At 46.5% G+C, this 22,501-nt stretch overlaps 1 protein-coding gene across 2 annotated transcripts in view; it reads right to left on the bottom strand.

Moving 5' to 3' along the window:
* The window catches only part of PRKAR2A (protein kinase cAMP-dependent type II regulatory subunit alpha), a 127,582-nt gene that overhangs the window by 68,002 nt on the left and 37,079 nt on the right, over nt 1–22,501 (bottom strand). The window contains exon 2 of one of the 2 annotated variants that reach the window (XM_075938414.1): nt 21,021–21,056. The exons of the other annotated variant lie outside the window; for it this stretch is intronic. Coding sequence (XP_075794529.1) covers nt 21,021–21,056 — 36 coding nt within the window. The remainder of the gene's footprint in view (nt 1–21,020; nt 21,057–22,501) is intronic. 2 annotated transcript variants of the gene reach the window in all.

The following is a 22,501-nucleotide window of genomic DNA, read 5'->3' as shown; positions in this document are numbered from 1 at the left end:
AGACAATGACCAAGCCATTTGTCTCGTGCCATCCCTCTCCAGCCCTCCACAAACTTTGGGCAGGGACACCACTCCTACCCTCTGGCTAATAGGACTCCATGGACCCAACCTCCATCACTTTATCTCACTTCCCTTTAAACTCTGTTCTAGTTGTAGCCTTCACAGCCTCCTGCAGCAAGGAGTTCCACAGGTTAACTATTTGCTTTGTCAAGAACAACAACTTTCTCTTACTAGTTTCAAGCCTGCTACCCATTCCTTTCCTTTGGTGTCCTCTAGTCCTTCTTTATGGGAACTCAGGAAGAACTTTTCTGAATGCACCCTCTCCACCCAACCCCTGCTTTTAGAGACCTCTATCCTGTCCCCCCTCCGTCTCCTCTTTTCTAAGCTGAACAGTCCCAGTCTCTGTAGCCTTTCTTCATCTGGGACCTGTTCCCAACCCCTGATCATGTTAGTTGCCCTCCCCTCTCCCAGCCTTTCTCTTCCCCTCTCCCACCTCCTTTTCCCAGTGTCCCCCAGTTTTTTTCAATAAAGACAGAGTCAATGTTGGAAGAAACGTTATCTTTATTTTGTACATCAATAAGAAGAGGGGCTAGGGAAGGGTAAGTGGAAGGAGGTGAGGGAGGAATGGGGTACGAGCCCCCGATGGGGAGGACTGGGCTGGCTCTGCGGGCTTCTGGGGGTGGAAGCTCTCCTGCAGCCCCCCAATTACTCCCTCTCCCCAGATGGCAGCCTGCGGCAAGTGCAGCCGGGCTGATGGCCAAGTGGTGTGATGTGCCCAGTGTGGGCACTCAGGGCACTCCAAGCCAGAACTTCTTTGGAAGCGGGGCACCCCTTAGAACTGTGTGTCCGGGGTGGGGGTCGGGACCCTTTAAGCGCAGCCCTCGGCTAGCCTGAGACAGCATCTCCATGCTCTAAGTCCTCCTTTTATGCCCTGCCGGCACTGCTTCCGGCCATCCTTAAGCCCTGTTCAGAGTCCACTCAATGTGGACTTACTAGTTCGAACTAGCAAAACGCTAGTTCGAACTAGTTTTTAGTTCTAGACGCGTTAGTTCGAACTAGCTTAGTTCGAATTAACTAATTCGAACTAAGTTAGTTCGAACTAGCGCTGTAGTGTAGACGTACCCTGGGCATCCAGGGAGTGTAGAACGCACTCCTTAGGGGAGGCGTGTGGTTTAGGGAAGAACACCGGTAGATAAATCTCCTGGGACAGGTGAACAGGTGAAACCACCTTCGGGAGGAAGGCCGGATGAGGCCGTAGCCTTACGTTATCATGCGAAAAAACAAGGTAAGACGGTTCTATAGTCAGCGCCCTTAGCTCTGATATCCTTCTAGCAGACGTAATGGCTACTATGAAAGCAACCTTCAATAAAAGGTGCTTCAATGAATATGTAGCCAATGGCTCGAAAGGAGGGGACATAAGCCTGTGTAGGACCAGGTTGAGGTTCCAGGCAGGGTGCGGAGCCCTCACCGAGGGGTACAATTTCTCCAAACCAGTAAGAAACCTTTTAACCACCTGGTTAGAAAAAAAGAGAGGCTCCTGCCGTACCAACATGGAAGGCGGAGAGAGATGCCACATGGACTTTAATAGAAGAAAAGGACAGGCCACTAGATCGGAGTTGAAAGAGATAGTAGAGAATAGTTGGAATGGGGGCCGGGGACGGGTGTACTCCTCTCCGGGACGCCCAAGACGAGAAGCGCCGCCACTTGGCAGCGTACGACTCTCTAGTAGAGGACTTCCTGCTGCTAAGGAGCACCATCTGTACTTGTTGGGAACATTCCCTTTCTGGCTGGTTCAACCATGGATAAACCATGCCGTTAGGTGAAGAGACCGGAGATCCGGGTGAACCATTATCCCCCCGTCCCAAGGTTGGTTTAGCAGGTCCCGAACTGGAGGGAGTGCTATAGGGTCTTGGGTCAGCATGTCCACCAGGATGGGGAACCAGAACTGTCTGGGCCACCTGGGGGCTATGAGGATGATCGAGGACCTGAAAGTTCTCGCTCTGATCAACACCCTGGAAATTAGGGGAAATGGGTGAAAAGCATAGAGGACACCCTTTGGCCATGTGGTCATTAGGGCGTCTCCCTTGGAGAATTTCCCCAGCCCCAGCAGGGTACAGTAGTTCCTGCACTTGGCATTGTGTGCCGAGGCGAACAGGTCTAGGTGGGGATAGCCCCACCTGCGGAAAATCTGACTGAGGACAGAGTCCTTGAGCGACCACTCGTGGGCTCCAAAGGATCTGCTCAGTGTGTCTGCAAGTAGGTTTTTGCAGCCGGGGAGGTACTCGGCCTGAGGCGTGATATTGTGCGTGACACACAGGTGCCAGAGACGCAGGGCCTCCTTACATAGGGGTGGCGAACACGCCCCACCCTGCTTGTTGAGGTAGAAAACCGTTGCAGTGTTGTCCATACGCACCAGGATGAAGCGGTGGGAGAGCCTCGGCAGGAATGCTTCGCAGGCCTTCCTCACCGCCTATAATTCCTGGACGTTGATGTACAGGGTCCATTCGGAAAGGGACCAGAGGCCCTGAGTTCTGTGGCACCCAAGGTGTGCTCCCCATCCCAAGTCGGACGCATCAGTGACCAGTGTCAGTGAGGGGGGAGGGGCATTGAAGGGAATCCCGCTGCGCACCACGGATTCCTGGGTCCACCAGAGTAGGGAGTCCAGAATGTCCGGGGGCACTGTGACTATGGAGTCCCATAGACCCTTGGACTGGCAGAAGACCTTTGCCAACCACGCCTGCAGAGGTCTCATCCTCATCCTGGCATGTTGCACCGTGTAAGGGCATGCCACCATGTGGCCCAGGAGCCTGGAGCAGACCCGGAGGTGTCGTGATGGGGGACCGAGTTAGCCCTGAGATCAGCTCCACTATGAAGAGGAACCTGCTGTGGGGCAGGGACGCTCTTGCCACCTTCGCATCGAGGAGGGCTCCCACAAATTCTATCCTCTGGGAGGGGGTCAGGGATGACTTCTCGACATTTATCATGAGCCCTAACCTTAAGAAGAGAGCCAATCATCGAGGTACAGGAACACATGTACCCCTCGACTGCGCAGAAAGGTGGCAACCACAGCCATACATTTTGTAAAAACCCTTGGTGCAGTACATAACCCAAAGGGGAGTACCGTAAACTGAAAATGGTAACGGCCCACCATAAACCGGAGGAACCTCCTGTGACTGGGCCTGATAGCCACATGGAAGTAGGCGTCCTTTAGGTCAAGAGTCACGTACCAGTCGCCCAGTTGTAGCACTGGGATGACCAAGGCCAAAGTCACCATTCTGAACTTGTGTTTTACAACCGCCTTGTTTAAGTATCGAAGGTCCAGGATAGGACAAACTCCCCCTTTTGGTTTCGGAACAACAAAATAACGGGAGTAAAACCCCCTGCCCCACAGATGCGGAGGGACCCTTTCTATTGCTCCTTTTTTGAGGAGCGCCACCACTTCCTGAAACAGGATGTGTTCGTGAGGGGTGTCCCTTACTAGGGACAGAGTAGGGAGTTTTGAAGGCCGTGGGCCCAGGAACAGGATAGAATAGCCCGTATTTACAATGTTCAGGACCCAGGCATCTGATGTTATCAGGACCCATGCCTGGGCAAAACGGGATAGGCGGGCCCCAAACGGGGGGCCAGGGTGGCAGACTGGTACGGGACTCTCGAATACCGTGTCAAAACTGGGGCTTGCCCTGATTGGGAGGGCCGTGGGGACCTGCCCGCTGGGGATCTGACCTAGGGCGACGACGTCGACCCCTAGGCCCCTGAGGGTGCGCAGCCGCCCCGGAACCTCCACCGGAAATCCCCATGGGGGACCTGGGGCTGCACTCTACCCTGCTGCCTACATGGCAGCTGTCACCGCTGCATGGCCGGCGTATGTATGCCCAAGGACTTCAGAGTTGACCTAGTGTCCTTTAGGATATGGAGCCTGGAATCGGTGTGCTCCGAGAACAAAGCCTTCCCTTCAAAGGGCAAGTCCTGGATGGTGTGCTGCACATCCGAGGGAATCCCCGAGACGTGGAGCCACGCCCCGTGACGCATAACGACACCAGTCGCCATGGTGCGGGTTGCCGAGTCCACAGTGTCCAATGCCACTTGGAGGGCAGTTCGTGTAATGACTTTACCCTCGACAGCCATAGCCGCAAACTCTTGGCGGTCTTCCATCGGGAGCCGGTCTCTAAATTTTTCAACCACCTGCCAGGTGTTAAAAGCATACCTGCTCAGCATCGCCTGCTGGTTAGTGATGCGGAGCTGTAGAGCACCTGTAGCGTAGACCTTACAGCCCAACAAGTCCAGCTTCTTAGGTTCCCTTGCCTTTGGAGAAGGCCTGGGCTGGGGAAACCTTTCTTTTTGGGCTGCGGCCTGTACGACCAAAGATCCCGGGATGGGCTGGGAGCAAAGGAATTCGTACCCCAACTGCGGGACGAGATAACGCCTCTCTACCCCTTTTAGGGTAGGGGTCAGAGTTGCTGGCGTTTGCCACAGGGCATTAGTAATTTTTGAAACAGTTTTATTGAGCGGTAAAGCGAATCGTGTAGGGGTGTCCTCCGTGAGGATGTCTACCATTGGATCAGTGTCCTCAATTATGGGCTCCACCGGAACAGCCAGGTTGGAAGCCATGCACCGCAGGAGGTCCTGATGTGCCCTGGCATCCATTGATGGCAGCTCAAGCGCTGGGTCCGCCAGTGCCTCATCGGGGGAGGACGACGATGACGACTCCTGAAGCAACACGGGAGCGGTCGTGACCAACTGTGGGGCCGGTTGGACGGCCTGAGCCTCCGGGGGGCCTGCCTCCGGTACTGGTGGTTGCAGTGCCGCAGGATCCTGTTGTGGCACTCGAAGGGGGGAGGGAGGCGCCCTAGACAGGGACGCCGACAGGCGGGAACGGTGCCCTGAAGCCTCCGACCCCATAGATGGTGGCGGCTGGCCCTGCCACTGATGATAGGCCCAGGGGGTCCAAAAAGGCCACTGCGGGTGAGGGGGCCACATCTGCTGGTTGTGGTCCCTCCGGTGTCTGGATCTGGACCTGTGAGTCGAGGATGCTCCCGAGGACCCCGACCGAACCGACACCGCGTCCAAGTCTGAAGAGTAATCGGACTCAGGCCAGGGCGGAGCCGACGAGGAGTGTGGTGCAAACTTGGCCATCGACTCAGGTTTGCCCGCATGAGCATGGCGAGGACGTGCCATCTGCGGCACCGGGGGACCCATGCCCGGCACCGTAAGGGCTGTCGGTAATTGCGGCACTGGGGGACCTGAGACTCGGTGTGGCGAATTCTGTCGAGTGCGAAACAGCCAGCTGTGGCACCGGGGTGCCGAGGCCCGGTGCCAGTTGCGTCATCAGTAGCTGTGGCACCGGAGTACCCAAGCCCGGTGCCGGTTGTGACGCCACTATCTGCTGCACCGAGGTGCTCAGGCTCGGTGCCGGTTGCGATGCTAGGTGTTGCGGCACCGGGGTGCCTAGGCCCGGTGTCGGTTGCGACGCCAGCGGATGCGGTCCCAGGGTGCCCATGCCCGGTGCCGATTGCATCGTCTGGAGTTGGGGCACCGAGGCGGTCAGGCTCGATGCCGACTGAGTCGTGCCCGACTGAAACGGTACCGGGTGCCCAGGCCCGGTGCCGGGGTAGACCACTGGGTCGATGTCAGTGCCGATGACGGAGGGAGGCCACATGGCCATGGGGGCATGGCACCGGTATCGCCGAGTACCTGGCAAAGTGGAAAGCAGTGATCTGCCATGGCTCGAAGATCCCTGAGAATAACTGTTCGGCTTCGTGAAGGGTGCCATAGTAGTTGCGGGAACCGACCCCACCGGGGGTGGTCCCGACGCATAAGCCACCATAGCATGCCGACCTGGGCCATGCAGGGGCGACGACGGTGCCCTCCGAGCCTCCAACGGGGGCGACCTCGACCCGTCTGACGACGGCGGGAAGGTCGTGAGACTAATTAGGTCCTGCGCCGCTTCAAATGTGTCCGGTGTGGATGGGCGATGAGAGGGCAGGCGACCAGGGCTAACCAAGCCCCCTCGGTGCTGATGGTGCACTGGAGGGGAAACACGCACCGGTGAACTGCCGCTGCGGTGCCCAGCCGACGTAGGCTTTTTAGACGGAGACCTGCCCCGGGACTTCTTCACCCTGTTGGATGGCGGAGAGTGAGACCGGTGCCGGGATCTCGACGTCGATGCCCGGTGCCGGTGGCTGGTCCGGCGGCACCGGTTGAAGCGCCGTCTCCATAAGGAGAAGCTTCAAGCGGGAAACTCTTTCTTTCCCCGTACGGGGCTTGAAAGACTTGCAGATTTTGCAGGCAATTGCCAGATGGGCCTCACCCAGACACTTAAGGCAGCCGTCGTGTGGGTCGCCCCTGGGCATAAACGTCCCGCCGTCAGCGCACGCCTTGAAGCCTTGCGGCCCTGGCATTCCTTACCCCCAAGGGGGGGAAGGAGCAAAACAAAAAACCTAACTATCTAACTACACAACTATTTACAAAGTGAGAAATGGGAACCATTAATTATCTAAGCCTAAACAGACAAAGAGAAAGACGCTCCAACGACCACATGGCGGTAAGAAGGAACTGAGGTGGGGCAGCGCCGGCAGGGGTACTTATGCCCCGCCATGGCGGCGCCACTCCAGGGGGCACCCCGCCGGCGCTACGGGTACCGCTAGGAAAAACGCTCCAGAAGACGTGGTGCACGCGGCTCACACACCTACTTCGAATGGACATGAGCAACCACTCGAAGAAGAACTTGTCCAAATGATTAATAACCCTCATTGATAAAAAAAATTGGATCTTATTTCTAGTCTGAATCTTCCAGCCATTGGATCATTTAATACCTTTCTTGGCTAGACTGAAGAGCCCATTATCAAATGTGTGTTTCACATGCAAGTATTAGACTAAGGTTCACTGACACAGCACATATGTCTAATATATTTATTAAGGCTAATCACAGACTAATGATCAATTGCTCTCAAGTGGGAAGCATCACAATCACTCCCAGCACCAGACAAAACAGTTTCAACCTCCTTTTGTTATACCAACTCATAAAACTTTACCACCTTTCCTTATGCCTATGTACTAATCTCATTTTCGTATTAGCTCTTCTCCTCATTAATACAAACTGAATGTTAATTCAAACCCATCTTGTCTAGACTTTAATTACAGTAAACCTGTGTTATCCGGCACTCTCGAGGATTAGGGCATTCTAGTTATCTAAGGGTCCCATCAACCTAGGAAAACCCAATGGACAATAATAGTAAAACTCAAGTTTTTAATATTGGTAGCTTTGACGTGTGAGGCAGTTGGTCTCACATTTCTATTTTGAGTTAAAGATTATTAGCACTTTTTAAATAAAAAATTGTTAAGCTAATCATAGTAAACCAAGCCAGGCCTGTGTGCCTGAATTTGTGACATTATTGTGGCTGGGGGCAATGCTGGTTTAAGTTTTCTGGTTAAGAGTACCAGATAACAAAGGTTTCACTGTACTTCATCTTTTTTTGTTCTCACAAACATGATTGCTTTGCAATTCCTAAACACATGTAAGAAACTGCCATCATATCTCATGTTGCACATGCATGTAATACTGATTGCTCTGCAAATGGTTACAGATACAAAATTCTATTCATGCCAATAGTGTTATACATTACCAGAACAGACTCAAGATCAACAGCAGTCTTCTGTCAGGCATAAATATGCTTTTGCTCCCATCAGCAACTGTGATCTTAACCTTTGGCTTAACATTCTCTTAAGCAAAAGCGACGGAGCTCCTTGAGTATCACAATAAGGCACTTACTCAATTTATCAGTTAGTCATTTCTAACCGAACAGTGATCACCAAGTACAGAGATGGTTCAAGTCACTCACATCAGATGAATTAACTTCCCCACAGATCTGTACTTATTCTGATAATCTTTAATATATGCATACACAGCCCACCTACCCACTTCTGCAACTAAGTTTATGGACACTCTCTCACACTATCAAGAAGGAGCTGAGGAGCTGGAATCCTGCCTGTCACGTGATCTTGACACCTTGTCCACGTACTTCTTGAAATGGCAACCTAAATGCACTAAAGACAGAGTCATCTTGTTTCTATCTGACCGACTGGTTAGCTCAATGACAGCTGTAGTCTTTAAACAATCAGTCAAATGTTATTGAACTGTACCCTCCTTACTTTGGGGGTAAAGGTTGGCTGATGTGTCTCCTTTTTCACAACAGATCAAGGAGACATGCACTGAAATCTACCTAAGAGCCAGACTACACTTCACACTTGCTTGCAATTCACAGGGGACTTGTGAAGTTGCCTTATTGACATTTACTAATGCCCTAATTATTGCACGTACTGAGTAAAGAGCTCCACCCGCAACATGATTCCCAGCCCCGGATGCCGGAGCTGCTGTGCCCCAATGCAGCTCTGGCCACTAGAACAGCTGCCCGTCATGAAACCTTAGCCTCAGCTGCTGCAGCAGCCCCCCGCACACATGACTGCAGCTGCGCCCACCACAGCAGCTGCCCGCCACATATCCCAGGACATTGGAGCAGCCATGCCACTCACCTTCCAGGTCCAGCAGGAAGGTGAGTGCAGCTGTGCGGCTCTGAGGAGGCATCAGGCATACTTTGAATTGTTTCATGCGGCTGCGCAGGTATGCAAGTTAGAAGGACCTTAGGCCACAACTCTGTGCCATGGCTGGGGGAAACCAGAGCTTCTGGCCCACAGGGCAGAAAGATGAGCTCAGTGGCTAGATCAGCATACAACCCCAAGAGGACTTCTGTGATTCAACCCATCACAATGATGTGGTTTTTTTTGCAACAGTGTTACATTGTTGAAACATTAAGCTTCTGGTCCACTATGACCTCAAGATCCCTTTCTGCTATGCTCCTTCCTATGCAGTCATTTCCCTTTTTGTATGAATGTGACTAACTGTTCCTTCCCAAGTAGTGCACTTTGCATTTGTCTTTACTAAATGTCATCCTATTTACTAGAGGCCATTTCTCTAGTTTGTTCAGAGCTTTTCTGAAGTACAATCCTCTCCTCCAAAGCACTTCCAACCCTCCCAGGGTGGTAGGATGCACAAACTTTGTAAGTGTACTCCCTATGCCATTATCTAAATCACTGATCAAGAACTGATCTCTGTGGAACCCCACTAGGTACGCCCTTCCAACATGACCCTCAGCCATGGATAACTACTCACTAGACAGTTCTCCAACCAGTTATGCTCCCACCACACAGTGGCTCCATTTAGACTATTTTCTCTAGTTTGTTTATGAGACGGTCACGTGAGAGCCTAACTCACGTCTACTGTTTCCCTCCCTCAAGGCTTATTACAGTTAAAAAAAAACGCTATCAGGTTGGGTTGACATGATTTGTTCTGGACAAAATTTAAATGCTACAAAATGGAAATTTTTGCTGGATTAAAAATGAAAATGAATTAAGTATGAACAAAATTCAGCAAGTACAGCTTTTCTTGTTTAGACTGATATTAAATTCAGTTTACTTCACACTACTGCCAAGTTTTCACTATGCCAGATTTGTGTATTAACATGACCATATTGCAGAAGTTGTCTGGGGAAGAGGGAAACTGAAATGTTGGCACCCAGGCCAAAGCTGAGACTTTCACCATGTGGCTGTTACAGGATGGGGGAGGGGATGGAAAAGACAGAGAAGCTAAGTGTCCCACCACAGAAACACTTGACATCGGTGGATCCAATGGCAATGGATAAACAGATTCACTGGATACTAATGCTAAGGTGATCAGCAATGAACACATTGCACTTTATTATTTTATTTATTTAGTTTGGTTTTTATTTACATACATACACACACACACACACACACACACACACACTTTAACAATATCTTAAATATTTTTGCCTTATATTACTGACATTAATTATCTTAATTCAAGTTGATAAAAAGGTGTTTTATTTTGTTTGTTTTAATTGCCTGGGAACTGCCTCAGGTTTTAAAAATAAAGAATTTCTCAGACAGACATCCTTGTGTAATTTTCAAAATGCTCAGGGACAGGCCCCCATCTCTGGTATAACACACTCCTAATTATGCTCACTTTCTCCCAGTGCTCAAAAGACCCTTCCCATTCCACCCATCTTTCCGTGTGCTTGGCTGCTTCCTCTACGGGGTAGGCAGGGAAAACGTTCATGCAGACAAAAGGCATAAGAACTAGAGATACTGTATACATTTGCACAGCAGATAGGCTCCCTTTCCTCCCTATACAGCTCTTCAAGGCTCTCTAGATTAAACATGGGGGTGGGGAGGGCATTTAGATGCAGGAGGGGCAATTTCCCGCCACACACACCATGGGTGATTCATAGCACACACTTGGACCAGCAGGTCTGGGTGACAAAAACAGAAAGTGGCTGGCTCCCTTCCCCTGTCCATTGTCAGCACTAACAGGAGCCCCATGGGAGCACTACTCCATGAAGGAAGCTGGCAGCTCCAGTGAGTGGAGACACTCTGAGAAAGACAGAAGGTGCACAGCTGCAGGGGACAGAGAGCAGGAAGGAGCACTGCAATTAAGAAGGTGCAGTCCCTGCTCTTCACCTACTCGGGGAAAACTGGACTGGCTGAGCAATGCTCTGGCCACTATCACTTGAAAGACTGATGGACACAGTGGCTTAGCTTTCCTCAGAGGGCCAGAGCGGGACCTGCCCAGTCACCTCCCCTCTGCTTCCCAAGTGTCACGGAGGGGGAGGGGGGGGGGGAGAAGAGAGAGAGAGAGAGTGTGTGTGTGTGTGTGTGTGTGTGTGTGTGTGTGTGTGTTGGGAGGGGGGAGAGATACTAGAGATGGCAGGAAGTGCAGAAGTTAGGGTTTGAGTTTTTTGGGGGGAAGAAGGGTCTGACATCTTCATAAACATCAATGGATGTCCATCTCTCAAGAAAGCCTTGGAACACTATCAATAGCGCCTTCCTGGATTGTACACATATGGTCACAAACAACCTTTAAAACCTGAAGTTAGAAGACTGCTGACTTAGAGTCTGATCCTTCAGGCACAAAGGACCAGATCCTGCAGCTAGATCCAGACAGGCACCTGCAGTTTATGCTTAATCCTGGAGAAAAGGATATACAATGGGTTGGCATGTCTCAGCATCTTGGGGGAGGGAGAATGCCAATGCCAAAGGATCAGTCACTTACCCAGACCAACTGGTACTTTGGATGTCACACTAAAAACAAAGTTTACTATAAAATTGATTGCCTGAACAAACTACAGATTTACTAGCTAAGAAAAAAAGTTACTGAGAGATTAAAGCAGGTGAGTCAAAGTTTATAAATCCAAAGTGATAGCATTTGATGTCATCTTCTGCTAATATTCCAAAAGTCTCAATAGAACCCTGATGTTCCAGCATCTCCACTTTGCATTTCAGACCCTCTCTGTAAGAGTCCAAGCAGTTACAGAGAAGGCTTATCCCTCTGAATCAATATTTATAGTTCATGCATCTAGTCGGAACAGTAGGGGTGTTTATTTTAGTAATCGTGTAGTTCCAAATTTTATCCTCACTTACACAGTTACTAACATGCTCCCCTGTGGCAGGGCCAGCAGCCAAGGTGCTCTGGCTCCCGGTGCCACTCCCCGAGGAGCCCCCTGCCGCCCGGCACTGCTGACTCTCTATATCAGAGGTCGCAGCCCGGGGTGGCAGGAAGAACCAGTCCATGAGGGGAGCCGGCTCCTCATGCAGAATGGCTCCCACCTGCTTCTGTGCGCTGTTGCCTCTGTCATGCTATGGCAAGCAGCCACTGTCCGCAGGGAGCCCGACTTCTGTACATAGTCTGCTCTGGCATCCCACCAGCCCCCTTTTCCCCAGGCTGCTGCCTCTCTATGAGAAGCAGCAGTGCGAGAGTGGGGAGGACAAGTGACTCTGTAGAGCTGGTGCTCTTGGGGAGCTGGCTTTTAAGCCGGTTCCCACCTCCCCCTCGCTGCCTCTGATACAGCAAGGGGGGGAGGTTGCGTGTAGTCATTTGGATTAACCAATAAGTCATGTATTACCAATTAAATGACTATACGTTAATATCGCTGTGTGGGAAGGCTACACACATCTTCACCTGTGTGGGCCAATGAATTTCCATCATCAAACACAATTCCCCTTGCTTTGAAGCTAGCACTCTTCTTCATTTACATTTCCAAGGCTCCAGTTGTGGTTGAGGGATAATTTAATTACAGGGAAATAGAGGGTAAAAGGTACCACAATAGCAAAGAACAATCCATTAGTTTACATTAAGTTTACACATCAAGTACATTCTAATCTTAATACTAACACACACTTTTGATCTTGGGTTAACTTGTTACCGGAATATACAGAATGTTGATTGCTATTGCATTACAAGTGAAGACAATACCTTCAGTATTTCTTTTAACTAAACTGACATTGGCCTGATTATACCATATCTTTTTATGCTCCTTTGATTTCTATCAACTGATGAGTGAATTAGCATACAACCCTGTCCTGGGCTGACCCCAGGGTAGACAGCATCACACTAGGTACATCTACAATATTTGTCTGTCACAAATAGCTGACCTATTGTATTTCATCCCCATCTAAATCCAACCTGTACTTCTACAAACACTGCCTAATTCAGATATGCCCTCTTCTCCTCTGTAATGGCTTGGTGAATGTTTTTGACAGCATGCTCCAGAAATAAATTCTTCTGCAGTTTTTTCTTTCACTTACTTTTAACTCTTCTTTTTACAGATTATCACTTTCTCCCATTCACTTGACATTTGCTCTTGCTTGTAAGTTTTGTTAAATAGCTTGTGCATTGCCTCTGATCTTGTGTTCATTGCCTGTTTGCAGCACCTCTGCAATTTTGTCACTTCCTGGAGCATTTTTCTTTCAGACTTTCTACTGAAATCTCTCCTTTGACTTCTAAGGATTCCAGGGTCTTCTCTCTCCCATCTGTGCTTGGAAGCTTTTCCATTTACCCAGATGTTTTGTGTCTCTCTGCTTTCCGTTTCATCTCTCTGGTCAACCTATTGTACAGTATTGTACTGTATCTTCTATGCTTCGTCAGTTTGCTATACTGACGTTGAATAACACATATTTAATCACTTGGGTTTCTTCATTTTGGCCTTGTAGCCAAACCATTGCTCGGCCACTCTTGTAAGCCCATTTTTTTTTACACTGTTGCATGTCTCTTCACTGTTCATTTCTTCTTTCACTGCAGACATTAGTTCACATAGCTTCTCTGCACTCTTGTTCCAAGAACTGGTTCTTTCCATTTGTCCACATTATAGTTCTTGGCATTTTTTCAGTTCCTCACAGGGTCAACCTCTCTGCTGCCAACATTAATTTATGAACCAATCCAGTATCAGACACAAATGATCTGTACAGCAATACGCCTTGATTCCCATGTGAGAGTCACACATACCAAGTTTATCATGTTCTTTGTTTGCCCAGCACTTAAAAGTCCCAGGCCATAAAAATGCTATTTTGACAAGGGATCACCAGACTATTACTTAGGAAGAAGTTTATTAATTTCTCTTCCTATGTATTTTTCACCAAGACCAAATGTGCCTACCGTTACAGCCCAGGAATTCCAGTTGGATCCTAATTTTGCATTAAAACCACTCAGAAGTAACACATCTTGTACTGAAGTTTCTTCTATTGCTTTCTATAGACTGTTAATCAACTTCTTCCTGGGTCATTAGTAAGAGTGGTACATACACTTGTGACACTGAGGTGTGGAGAATCACTGGAGTCAAATGAGACTCAGTGAGCAGGTAAAAAAGAAGTTTTAATAGTTGACAGGGACACCGTATGGAACGGACTTGTCAGCACAGTAACTAGAAGTAATACAATCCGTCCTGGGGAAAAGGGGCTCAGATCTAAAGCCCCAAACCCCTTCCCTACACTCTTTACTGGCTTGGGGTAACCCACACATCCAGCAATCTGGTCCTAGCCCTCCAGCCAGGCACCTCCCCTGGCCTTTGTCCTGCTTCCTGAGCGAAACTGTCACCTGGCTGCATCCTGACCCAGACTCAGATTACAAAGGCTATGTGGGGGAAGCTATCACCCATTCCCATCACCATCAAGGTATCGGTGCTGTGCCCAAGGAAACAGGCACGCAGACTGTTACTACAGGACAGTAGGAAACATGTAACAAAACAAGGGGACTAAAATCCCCCACAATCCCCACTTCATCACAACTTGTACTATTGCGGCTGCACCACATCTGATTCTGAATCTCATCTTCAACATACGAAGAGATACAAAAATGTATACACTTAAAATGTATACACTTGGACTGAGGTGGCTATGGACATAGGAGACTGACTTGTTGAAAGCCTCTCGGTTAGGTTAAAAGGGCTAAAAAATAAGGGTGATGTCATGCTAGGAGTCTACTACAGACCACCTAACCAGGCAGAAGAGGTAGATGAGGGTTTTCTAAAGAACTAACAAAAACATCCAAAGTGCAAGATTTGGTGGTGATAGGGGACTTCAACTATCCAGACATTTGTTGGGAAACTAACACAGAAGGGCACAGATTTTCAAACAAGCTCTTGGACCGCACTGGAGATCCTTTTTTTTTTTTTAGAAGACCGAGAAAGCTACTGCAGGGAAGCAGTTCTAGATTGGATTTTAACAAATAGGGATGAGCTGGTTGAGAATTTGAAAGTGGAAGGCAGTTTGGGTGAAAGTGACCATGAAAACATCCAGTTCATGATTCTACAGAATGGTATACGGGAGAACAGAAAAATGGAGACAATGGATTTCACGGCCGAGGATGTTGGCGAGATTCCCAAACCTGCACCATCCTTTGTGGGAGATGAATCTGAGGAATTGTCCTGGATAGAAGTGTCATTAGAGGAGGTTTTGGAACAAATAGAAAAACGTAATGTTAACAAATCACCGGGACCAGATGGCATTCACCCAAGGGTTCTAAAATAACTCAAATGGGAAACTGCAGAACTGTTAACTGTGGTTTATAATCTATCCTTTATATCGGCTTCCGTATCTACTGACTGGAAGATAGCTAACATGACAGCAATATTTAAAAAGGGCTCCAGAGGTGATCTTGGCAATTACAGACCAGTAAGTCTAATGTCGGTACCAGGCAAATTAGTCGAAACAATAGTAAAGAATAAAATTGTTAGGCATGTAGAACAACATAATTAGTTGGACAAAAGTCAACATGGTTTCTGTAAAGGGAAATCATATCTTACTAATCTATTAGAGTTCTTTGAAGGGGTTGTTAAACATGTGGACAAGGGGGATCCAGTAGATATAGTATACTCAGATTTTCAGAAAGCCTTTGACAAAGTCCCTCACCAAAGGCTCTTGTGTAAATTACATTGTCATGGGATTAGAGGGAAGGTCCTTTCATGGATTGAGAACTGGTTAAAAGACAGGAAACAAAAGGTAGGAATAAATGGTAAATTTTCAGAAGAGAGAGGGATAAATAGTGGTGTCCCTCAAGGGTCAGTCCTAGGACCAATCCTATTCAACTTATTCATAAGTGATCTTGAGAAAGAGGCAAGCAGTGAGGTAGTAAAGTTTGTGGACGATACTAAACTGTTCAAGATAGTCAAGAAAGAAGCAGACTGTGAAGAACTTCAAAAAGATCTCACCAAACTGAGCGATTGGGCAACAAAATGGCAAATTAAGTTTAATGTGGATAACTGTAAAGTAATGCACGTTGGAAAAAAATAACCCAAACTATACATATAGTATGATGGGGGCTAATTTGGCTAAAACAAATCAGGAAAGAGATCTTGGAGTTATCGTGGACAGTTCTCTGAAAATGTCCACACAATGTGCTGCAGCGGTCAAAAAGGCAAATAGAATGTTAGGAATTATTAAGAAAGGGATAGAAAATAAGACACAGAATATCTTACTGCCCCTGTATAAAACTATGGTACGCCCACATCTTGAGTACTGTGTACAGATGTGGTCTCCTCACCTCAAAAAAAGATACTCTGGCCTTGGAAAGGGTTCAGAAAAGGGCAACTAAAATGATTAGGGGTTTGGAACAGGTCCCATACGAAGAGAAGCTAAAGCGACTGGGACTTTTCAGTTTAGAAAAGAGGAGACTGAGGGGGGATATGATAGAGGTCTATAAAATCATGAGTGGTGTGGAGACGGTGAATAAAGAAAAGTTATTCATTAGTTCCCATAACATAGGGACTAGAGGACACCAAATGAAATTAATGGATAGCAGGTTTAAAACTAATAAAAGAAAGTTCTTCACACAGCGCATAGTCTATCTGTGGAACTCCTTGCCAGAGGAGGCTGTGAAGGCTAGAACTATAACAGAGTTTAAAGAGAAGGTAGATAATTTCATGGAGGTTAGGTCCATAAAAGGCTATTAGCCAGGTGGTAGGAATGGTGTCCCTGGCCTTTGTTTGTCAGAGGCTGGAGAAGGATGGCATGAGACAAATCGCTTGATCATTGTCTTCGGTCCACCCCCTCTGGGGCACTTCGCGCTGGCCACTGTCGGCAGACAGGATACTGGGCTAGATGGACCTTTGGTCTCAGCTAGTACAGCCATTCTTATGTAAAGCAGATTTTAATAAATTCAGAGAGCTGGTCGGTAAGGTCCCATTGGAAGCAGGACTAAGAGGAAAAACAACTGAAAACAGTTGGCAGTTTGTCAAAGGGACATTATTAAAGGCCCAAAAGCAAACTATTTCACAGCGTAGGAAAGATAGACAGTATGGCAAGAGACCACTTTGGCTTACCCAGGAGATCATACATGATCTAAAAATCAAAGCGGGGTTGTATAAAAAAAAATGGAAACTAGGTCAAATTACAAAGGATGAATATAAGCAAATAACATAAGTATGCAGGGGCAAGATTAGAAAGGCAAAGGCACAAAACGAGCTCAATCTAGCTAGAGACATACAGAGTAACAAAAAACATTCTACAAATATATTAGAAGAAAGAGGAAGACCAAGGTGTGACGGCGCGTCAGGGTTCCCCCGACTCCTGCACCCCCGTAAGGGCACTAACAGACTCCACCAGCCAGTAGAATAGAGGGAGTTTATTGCTTCTCCACAATACAGCACAGCACAGCACAGATGTAATCTAGTTGCAGGGCAGGCCTAGGATGCCTCAGCCCCCCTTGAGATGGGAGAGACTGGGCCCCTAAATCCCAGCCCCTTGATTAGGCTGTTTCCTCCATGATACCAGACAGAAAACTCCCAACTCTCCTCCAGCCCTGCCCCCCAGCCAGGTGTTGGTCTCCACCCTCCTTCCCTTTGTCTGACTCCCTGGAAGGCAACTGGTCAGACAGGTTGTGAGACCCTTGCTTAGTGACTCATCCGCTGTCCTGCTGGGCCATGCTGCTGCCAGCAGCCAGGGGAGGTCATCCACAGCCCACCGCCCAGCATAACAACCAGCAAGGTACCAGAACTACATCACACAAGGACAGGGTAGGCCCACTGCTCAGTGAAGGGGGAGAAACAATAACAGGAAACTTGGAAATGGCAGAGGTGCTTAATTACTTTTTTGTTTCGGTTTTCACCAACAAGATTGATGGTGATGGGATGCCCTAGCATAGTGAATGCTAGTGGAAATGGGGTATGTTTAAAATTTAAAAAGAACAAGTTAAAAATTACTTGGAAAAGTTAGATGTCTTCAAGTCCCCAGGGCCTGATGAAATGCATCCTAGAATACTCAAGGAGCTGATAGAGAAGGTATCTGAGCCATTAGCTATCATCTTAGAAAAATTATGGAAGCTGGGAGATATTCTAAAACTGGAAAAGGGCAAATGTAGTGCCCATCTATAAAAAGGGGAATAAGAACAGGAAACCACATACCCAGGAAAATACACCTTAACTTCTGTGCCAGGGAAGATATGGAGCAGGTAATTAAGAAATTAATCTGCGAACAGCTGGAAAATAATAATGAGATAGGTGACAGCATGGATTTGTAAAGAACAAATCATGTCAAACCAATCCAATAGCTTTCTTTGATAGGATAACTAGTCTTGTGAATAAGGGAGAAGTGGTAGACACGGTATACCCAGACTTTAGTAAAGCATTTGATATGGTCTCTCATGAACTTCTGTATCAAACTAGAGAAATACAACCTAGATGAGGATACTCTAAGGGAAGTGCATAACTGGCTGGATAACTGTTCTCAGAGAGTAGTTATTAATGGTTCACAGTCATGCCAGAAGGGCATAAGTGGGGCTCCACAGGGGTCTGCTTCAGGACTGGTTCTGCTCAACATATTCATGAACAATTTAGATATTGCAATAGAGAGTACACTTATTAAGTTTGCAGATGATACCAAGTAGGGTTGCAAGTGCTTTGGAGGACAGGGTCATAATTTAGAATGATCTGGACAAACTAGAGAAATGGTCTGAGGTCAACAGACTGAAGTTTAATATGGACAAATGCAAAGTGCTCCACTTAGGGAGGAACAATCCATTTCTCTCTCTCAGAATGGCAAGCTAAACTGTCTAGGAAGGAGTCCTGCAGAAACAGATCTAGGGGTTATAGTGGATCACAAGCTAAATATGAGTCAACAGTGTGACATTGTTGCAAAAAAGCAAACATGATTCTGGGATGCATTAGCTGCAGGAATGTTGTGAGCAAGACACGAGAAGTCGTCATTCTGCTCTACTCTGCGCTGATTAGTCCTCAGCTGAAGTATCGTGTCCAGTTCTGGTCACCACATTTCAAGAACGATGTAGAGAAATTGGAGAAGGTCCAGAGAAGAGCAATAAAAATGATTAAAGGTCTAGAAAACATGACCTATGAGGGAAGACTGAAAAAAATGGACTCTCTTAGTTTAGAAAAGAGAAGACAGAGGAGACATGATAGGAGTTTTCAAGTATCTAAAAAGGGTGTTGCAAGGAGGAGGAGGATAGGACAAGAAACAATGGGCTTAAATTGCAGCAAGGGAGCTTTAGGCTGGACATTAGGAAACACTTCCTACCTGTCAGGGTGGTTAAACACAGGAATAAATTGCCTAGGGAGGTTGTGGAATCTCCATCACTGGAGATATTTAAAAACAGGTTAGACATCTATCAGGGATGATCTAGACAGTGCTTGGTCCTGTGGTGATGGAAGGAGACTGGACCTGATGACCACTTAAGGCTCCGTCCAGTTCCAGTGTTACATTCTATGCTTATATTCTGTCAAACACGGTAAGAATCTCGCTTGTCTTTGTAATTAATGCAGTTCCATTTCCTGGTGTGCACCACGCCCTCTTCCTGATACCAATATCCCGTTTTCATTGCAGTAGAATTTTCCTTTTTCTACCCGTCTCATTTTACATGAAGTGACTGATTTCTCACTCACGGCTTTTCATCTCTTGAACTATTCACTGCAAGGGCTCCAGTCTGATATGCCCTGACATTCCATGTGCCAATAATTATTATCCTTCAAGGTCAGCAAATAATTCTGTTCTTTGTTTTGTTGTGTTTGTGTTTATTCTGATAACATGCTTTTTATATCAACTTCAGTTTCACAATGCAATGCACAAGCAGCTTGGCAAGACAAGTATTTTAAGAATTTAAACCATGAAGGCCTCTACTGCATTGGTGAATTTGAAAGGACAGACAACTTGTTAAAGCATCTTTTTGAGGCTGGTCCCAAGGTATTGTACATATTAATATATGTAAATATATTTGAGTAATCCATCCTGAGAATAATAATAATTAGTTAAAAGTAATAATTAAAAGTGCTAGTGTAAAAATAATTTGCATGAACTCAAAGCTCTGATTATGGCCTTCTTCCTTATGTGCAGCAATACCCTTGTCTCCAAATCATGCCCTTAATTGAACCTGAGCAATTGCACTGAAGGCTAGCAGAGCTGCCTATGAGTAAAAGGGGACTTAATTTGGTTATAAGGAAACTTTACATGTGAAAATAATACAAAGGTCCCAAAAGAGCTTTGCATTTCATTCACCATCATGACTGTCTAACCTCCAGCTGAACTGGCAGAGATGACTTTGAAACATCATAGACTTAAAAACTGAGAATGTTTGAACTGGAAATCATTGACAATGAACATGGAACTCATACTGCTATTTTCACGGAAGTACTTTTAAAACTAGAACTTTATTATTTCCTGGGCAACTATCCAAGTTTAGTCAAAGGAAAAATCAAAGAGAATTTGAGATGGATTTGTGGTGTACTCTAGCAGAGAGTAGTGGAGGTTTTTTGTTTTTATATTTAACCTTCTGAAAGTTCAATACCACTCACTTTCAATATCAGCTTAAAAACAGAAAGGAAAGAAATAACTGGTAAAATCAAATAATAAAGTTGGAAAATATTGCACCATATGGAAGAACTATGCCAGGAAACAAATGCACCACTTGTACTTCCTGAACGGACACTTGCAGATCTAACATTTTTAACTACTGAAGTATAGATGTAGCCAGGTTAGGCTGAGACACAATGTGAGTGAGAGATCTTTTATTCAAACAATTTTTTGTTGGTGAGATAGAAGCTTTCAAAGCTATACAGAACTCTTGTTCAGGCTCCTCTGGTTTAAAATCTTCTCTCTCTCTCAAACAAAACATGTTCCAATAAAAAGATACTTCCTAACCTAACCTGGGTCTCATTTTTAGCTGTTGGTAGTCTCTGGAATCATGGTGCAGGTATCTGCTGAATATTACAGGAGGCCTAATTTTCTGCATTCTGGTCAAAGGTAAGACGGACAGCAACCTGTAAGATTAATAAGGAGCGATAGTAGCAGATTCAAAGGAAAGAAGTGAAAACATTCCCAGAGTTACTTAGAGGAGTCTATTCCATGGCCCCTCTACAGTAAGCCTTAACAAATGCATCTTGATTGTATGGTTATTAACGCTGAAGTTGCCTTAAAGCTTGAAATTGCCATTAATAGGAAAAATGTTTTCCCACTAACCTATAATTTGCAATATAGTGATTTCTAAAATAAATAAATGGAGAGGAAAAATTACAGTTATTTAAATAAAATAACTACTATGCAATGTGCTAAATAAAACTGAAAAAAGTGCTAACAGCCACTCAAACTGGAAAGCCATTGCTTTCAATAACAATCACACATTTAAATAATTTCAGAGATTAAAATATATATTCAAATAATAAGGGAAACTTTACCTGATACTCTTCGGTTAAATCTGTTAATAACAGGAGCTGCAACAACAAAGAAAAACAATCCATCAGTTAAGAAATCATTTACTAAAGTAGTAATTAATCAGAACCACCACATTTGATAACACAGGTTGAACCTCTCTTGTTTGGCACCTCAGGACCCGACCAGTGCCGGACCCGAGCATTTGCCTAACCACAGGAGGTCAGTATTGGCTAGCAGCATTGCCAGCACTTCCACTGTTTCCTGGGCTCTGAGAAGACATTTAAGGGGTCAATTAGAGCCAAACAGCAGCACAGGACACCAAGAGCCAGGACTGGTGGCTGTAAAACTTTATAGCACTGCAGGAAAATTGGCCACACCCACCGTAAGTGGACATCCAGCTAACTAAAACCATGCCAGACCACAGATGTAACTGGACTACAGAGATTCAACCTATACCACTATATTTTTTCTATTGCATTTCCCACAATATTAAAATCTTACATATATTCTTCATCCACTTTCTTAAGTATGAGGAGGAATTTGGATTTGTAAAGCTAAGCAAGATTTTCCAAGTATGTTCTAGGAAAAAAAATAAAATTTCCCTTTTGTACTTGGTATTTCCCTCCAATTACACTAATCCGGTTACCATCTCAAACTTCTTTTCAACAAAATGAAATAGATTGAGCTCCTGCAATGTTTCATTATAAAGCATTTCTTCAGCCCACCAACTCATTTTTGCAGATCATTCTGCATCATCTCCAAAATTTGAGCACCCTTTTTAGCATACAGCCATGAGAACTGGATGCAGTAACCTAGTGGGAGAGGTAGATAGGTTGGAGGGCAGGGGTAGGGTCCACAGTGACCTAGATAAAATGGAGGATTGGGCCAAAAGAAATCTAATGAGGTTCAACTAGGGCAAGTGCAGAGTCCTGCACTTGGGACAGAAGAATTTTAAGCACTACTACAGGCAGGGGACCAATTGGCTAAGCAGCATTTCGGCAGAAAAGAACCTGGGGATTACAGCAGAGGAGAAGCTATATATGAGTCAACAGTGCGCTCTTGTAGCCAAGAAGGCTAATGGCATATTGGGGTGCATTAGTTCAGGTGGTGATAGAATCTCGACCACTAAAGTTTTTAATTCCTGGCCTGACAAAGCCTTGGCTGGGATGATTTAGTTGAGGTTGGTCCTGCTTTGGGCAGGGGCTGCTTGATGACCTTCTGAGGTGTCTTCCAACCCTATAATACTATCAGTCTCACCAAAGCTAGCTACAGAGGTAAAATCACTTCCTTATTCCCCTATTCCTCCATCCAAGGACTGAGCTCACCTATTTGCCACAGCTTTGCACTGGGGGCTTGTGTTCAGTTGTTTGTCAACTTTGATCTAGGGATGTAAGTGACTAGTCAACTATTTTATAAGCATATGCTTATCAGATAGTCGACTAGTCACTCCCCCCCCCCCCCCACCCACACACACACTCCTGCTTGCTGCCTCTATCAGACAGAG

The sequence above is a fragment of the Pelodiscus sinensis genome, chromosome 11, assembly GCF_049634645.1.
Source record: "Pelodiscus sinensis isolate JC-2024 chromosome 11, ASM4963464v1, whole genome shotgun sequence".
Lineage (NCBI taxonomy): Eukaryota > Metazoa > Chordata > Testudines > Trionychidae > Pelodiscus > Pelodiscus sinensis.
Note: the sequence above shows the minus strand (reverse complement) of the source record. Positions and strands in the feature narration are given on the sequence as shown.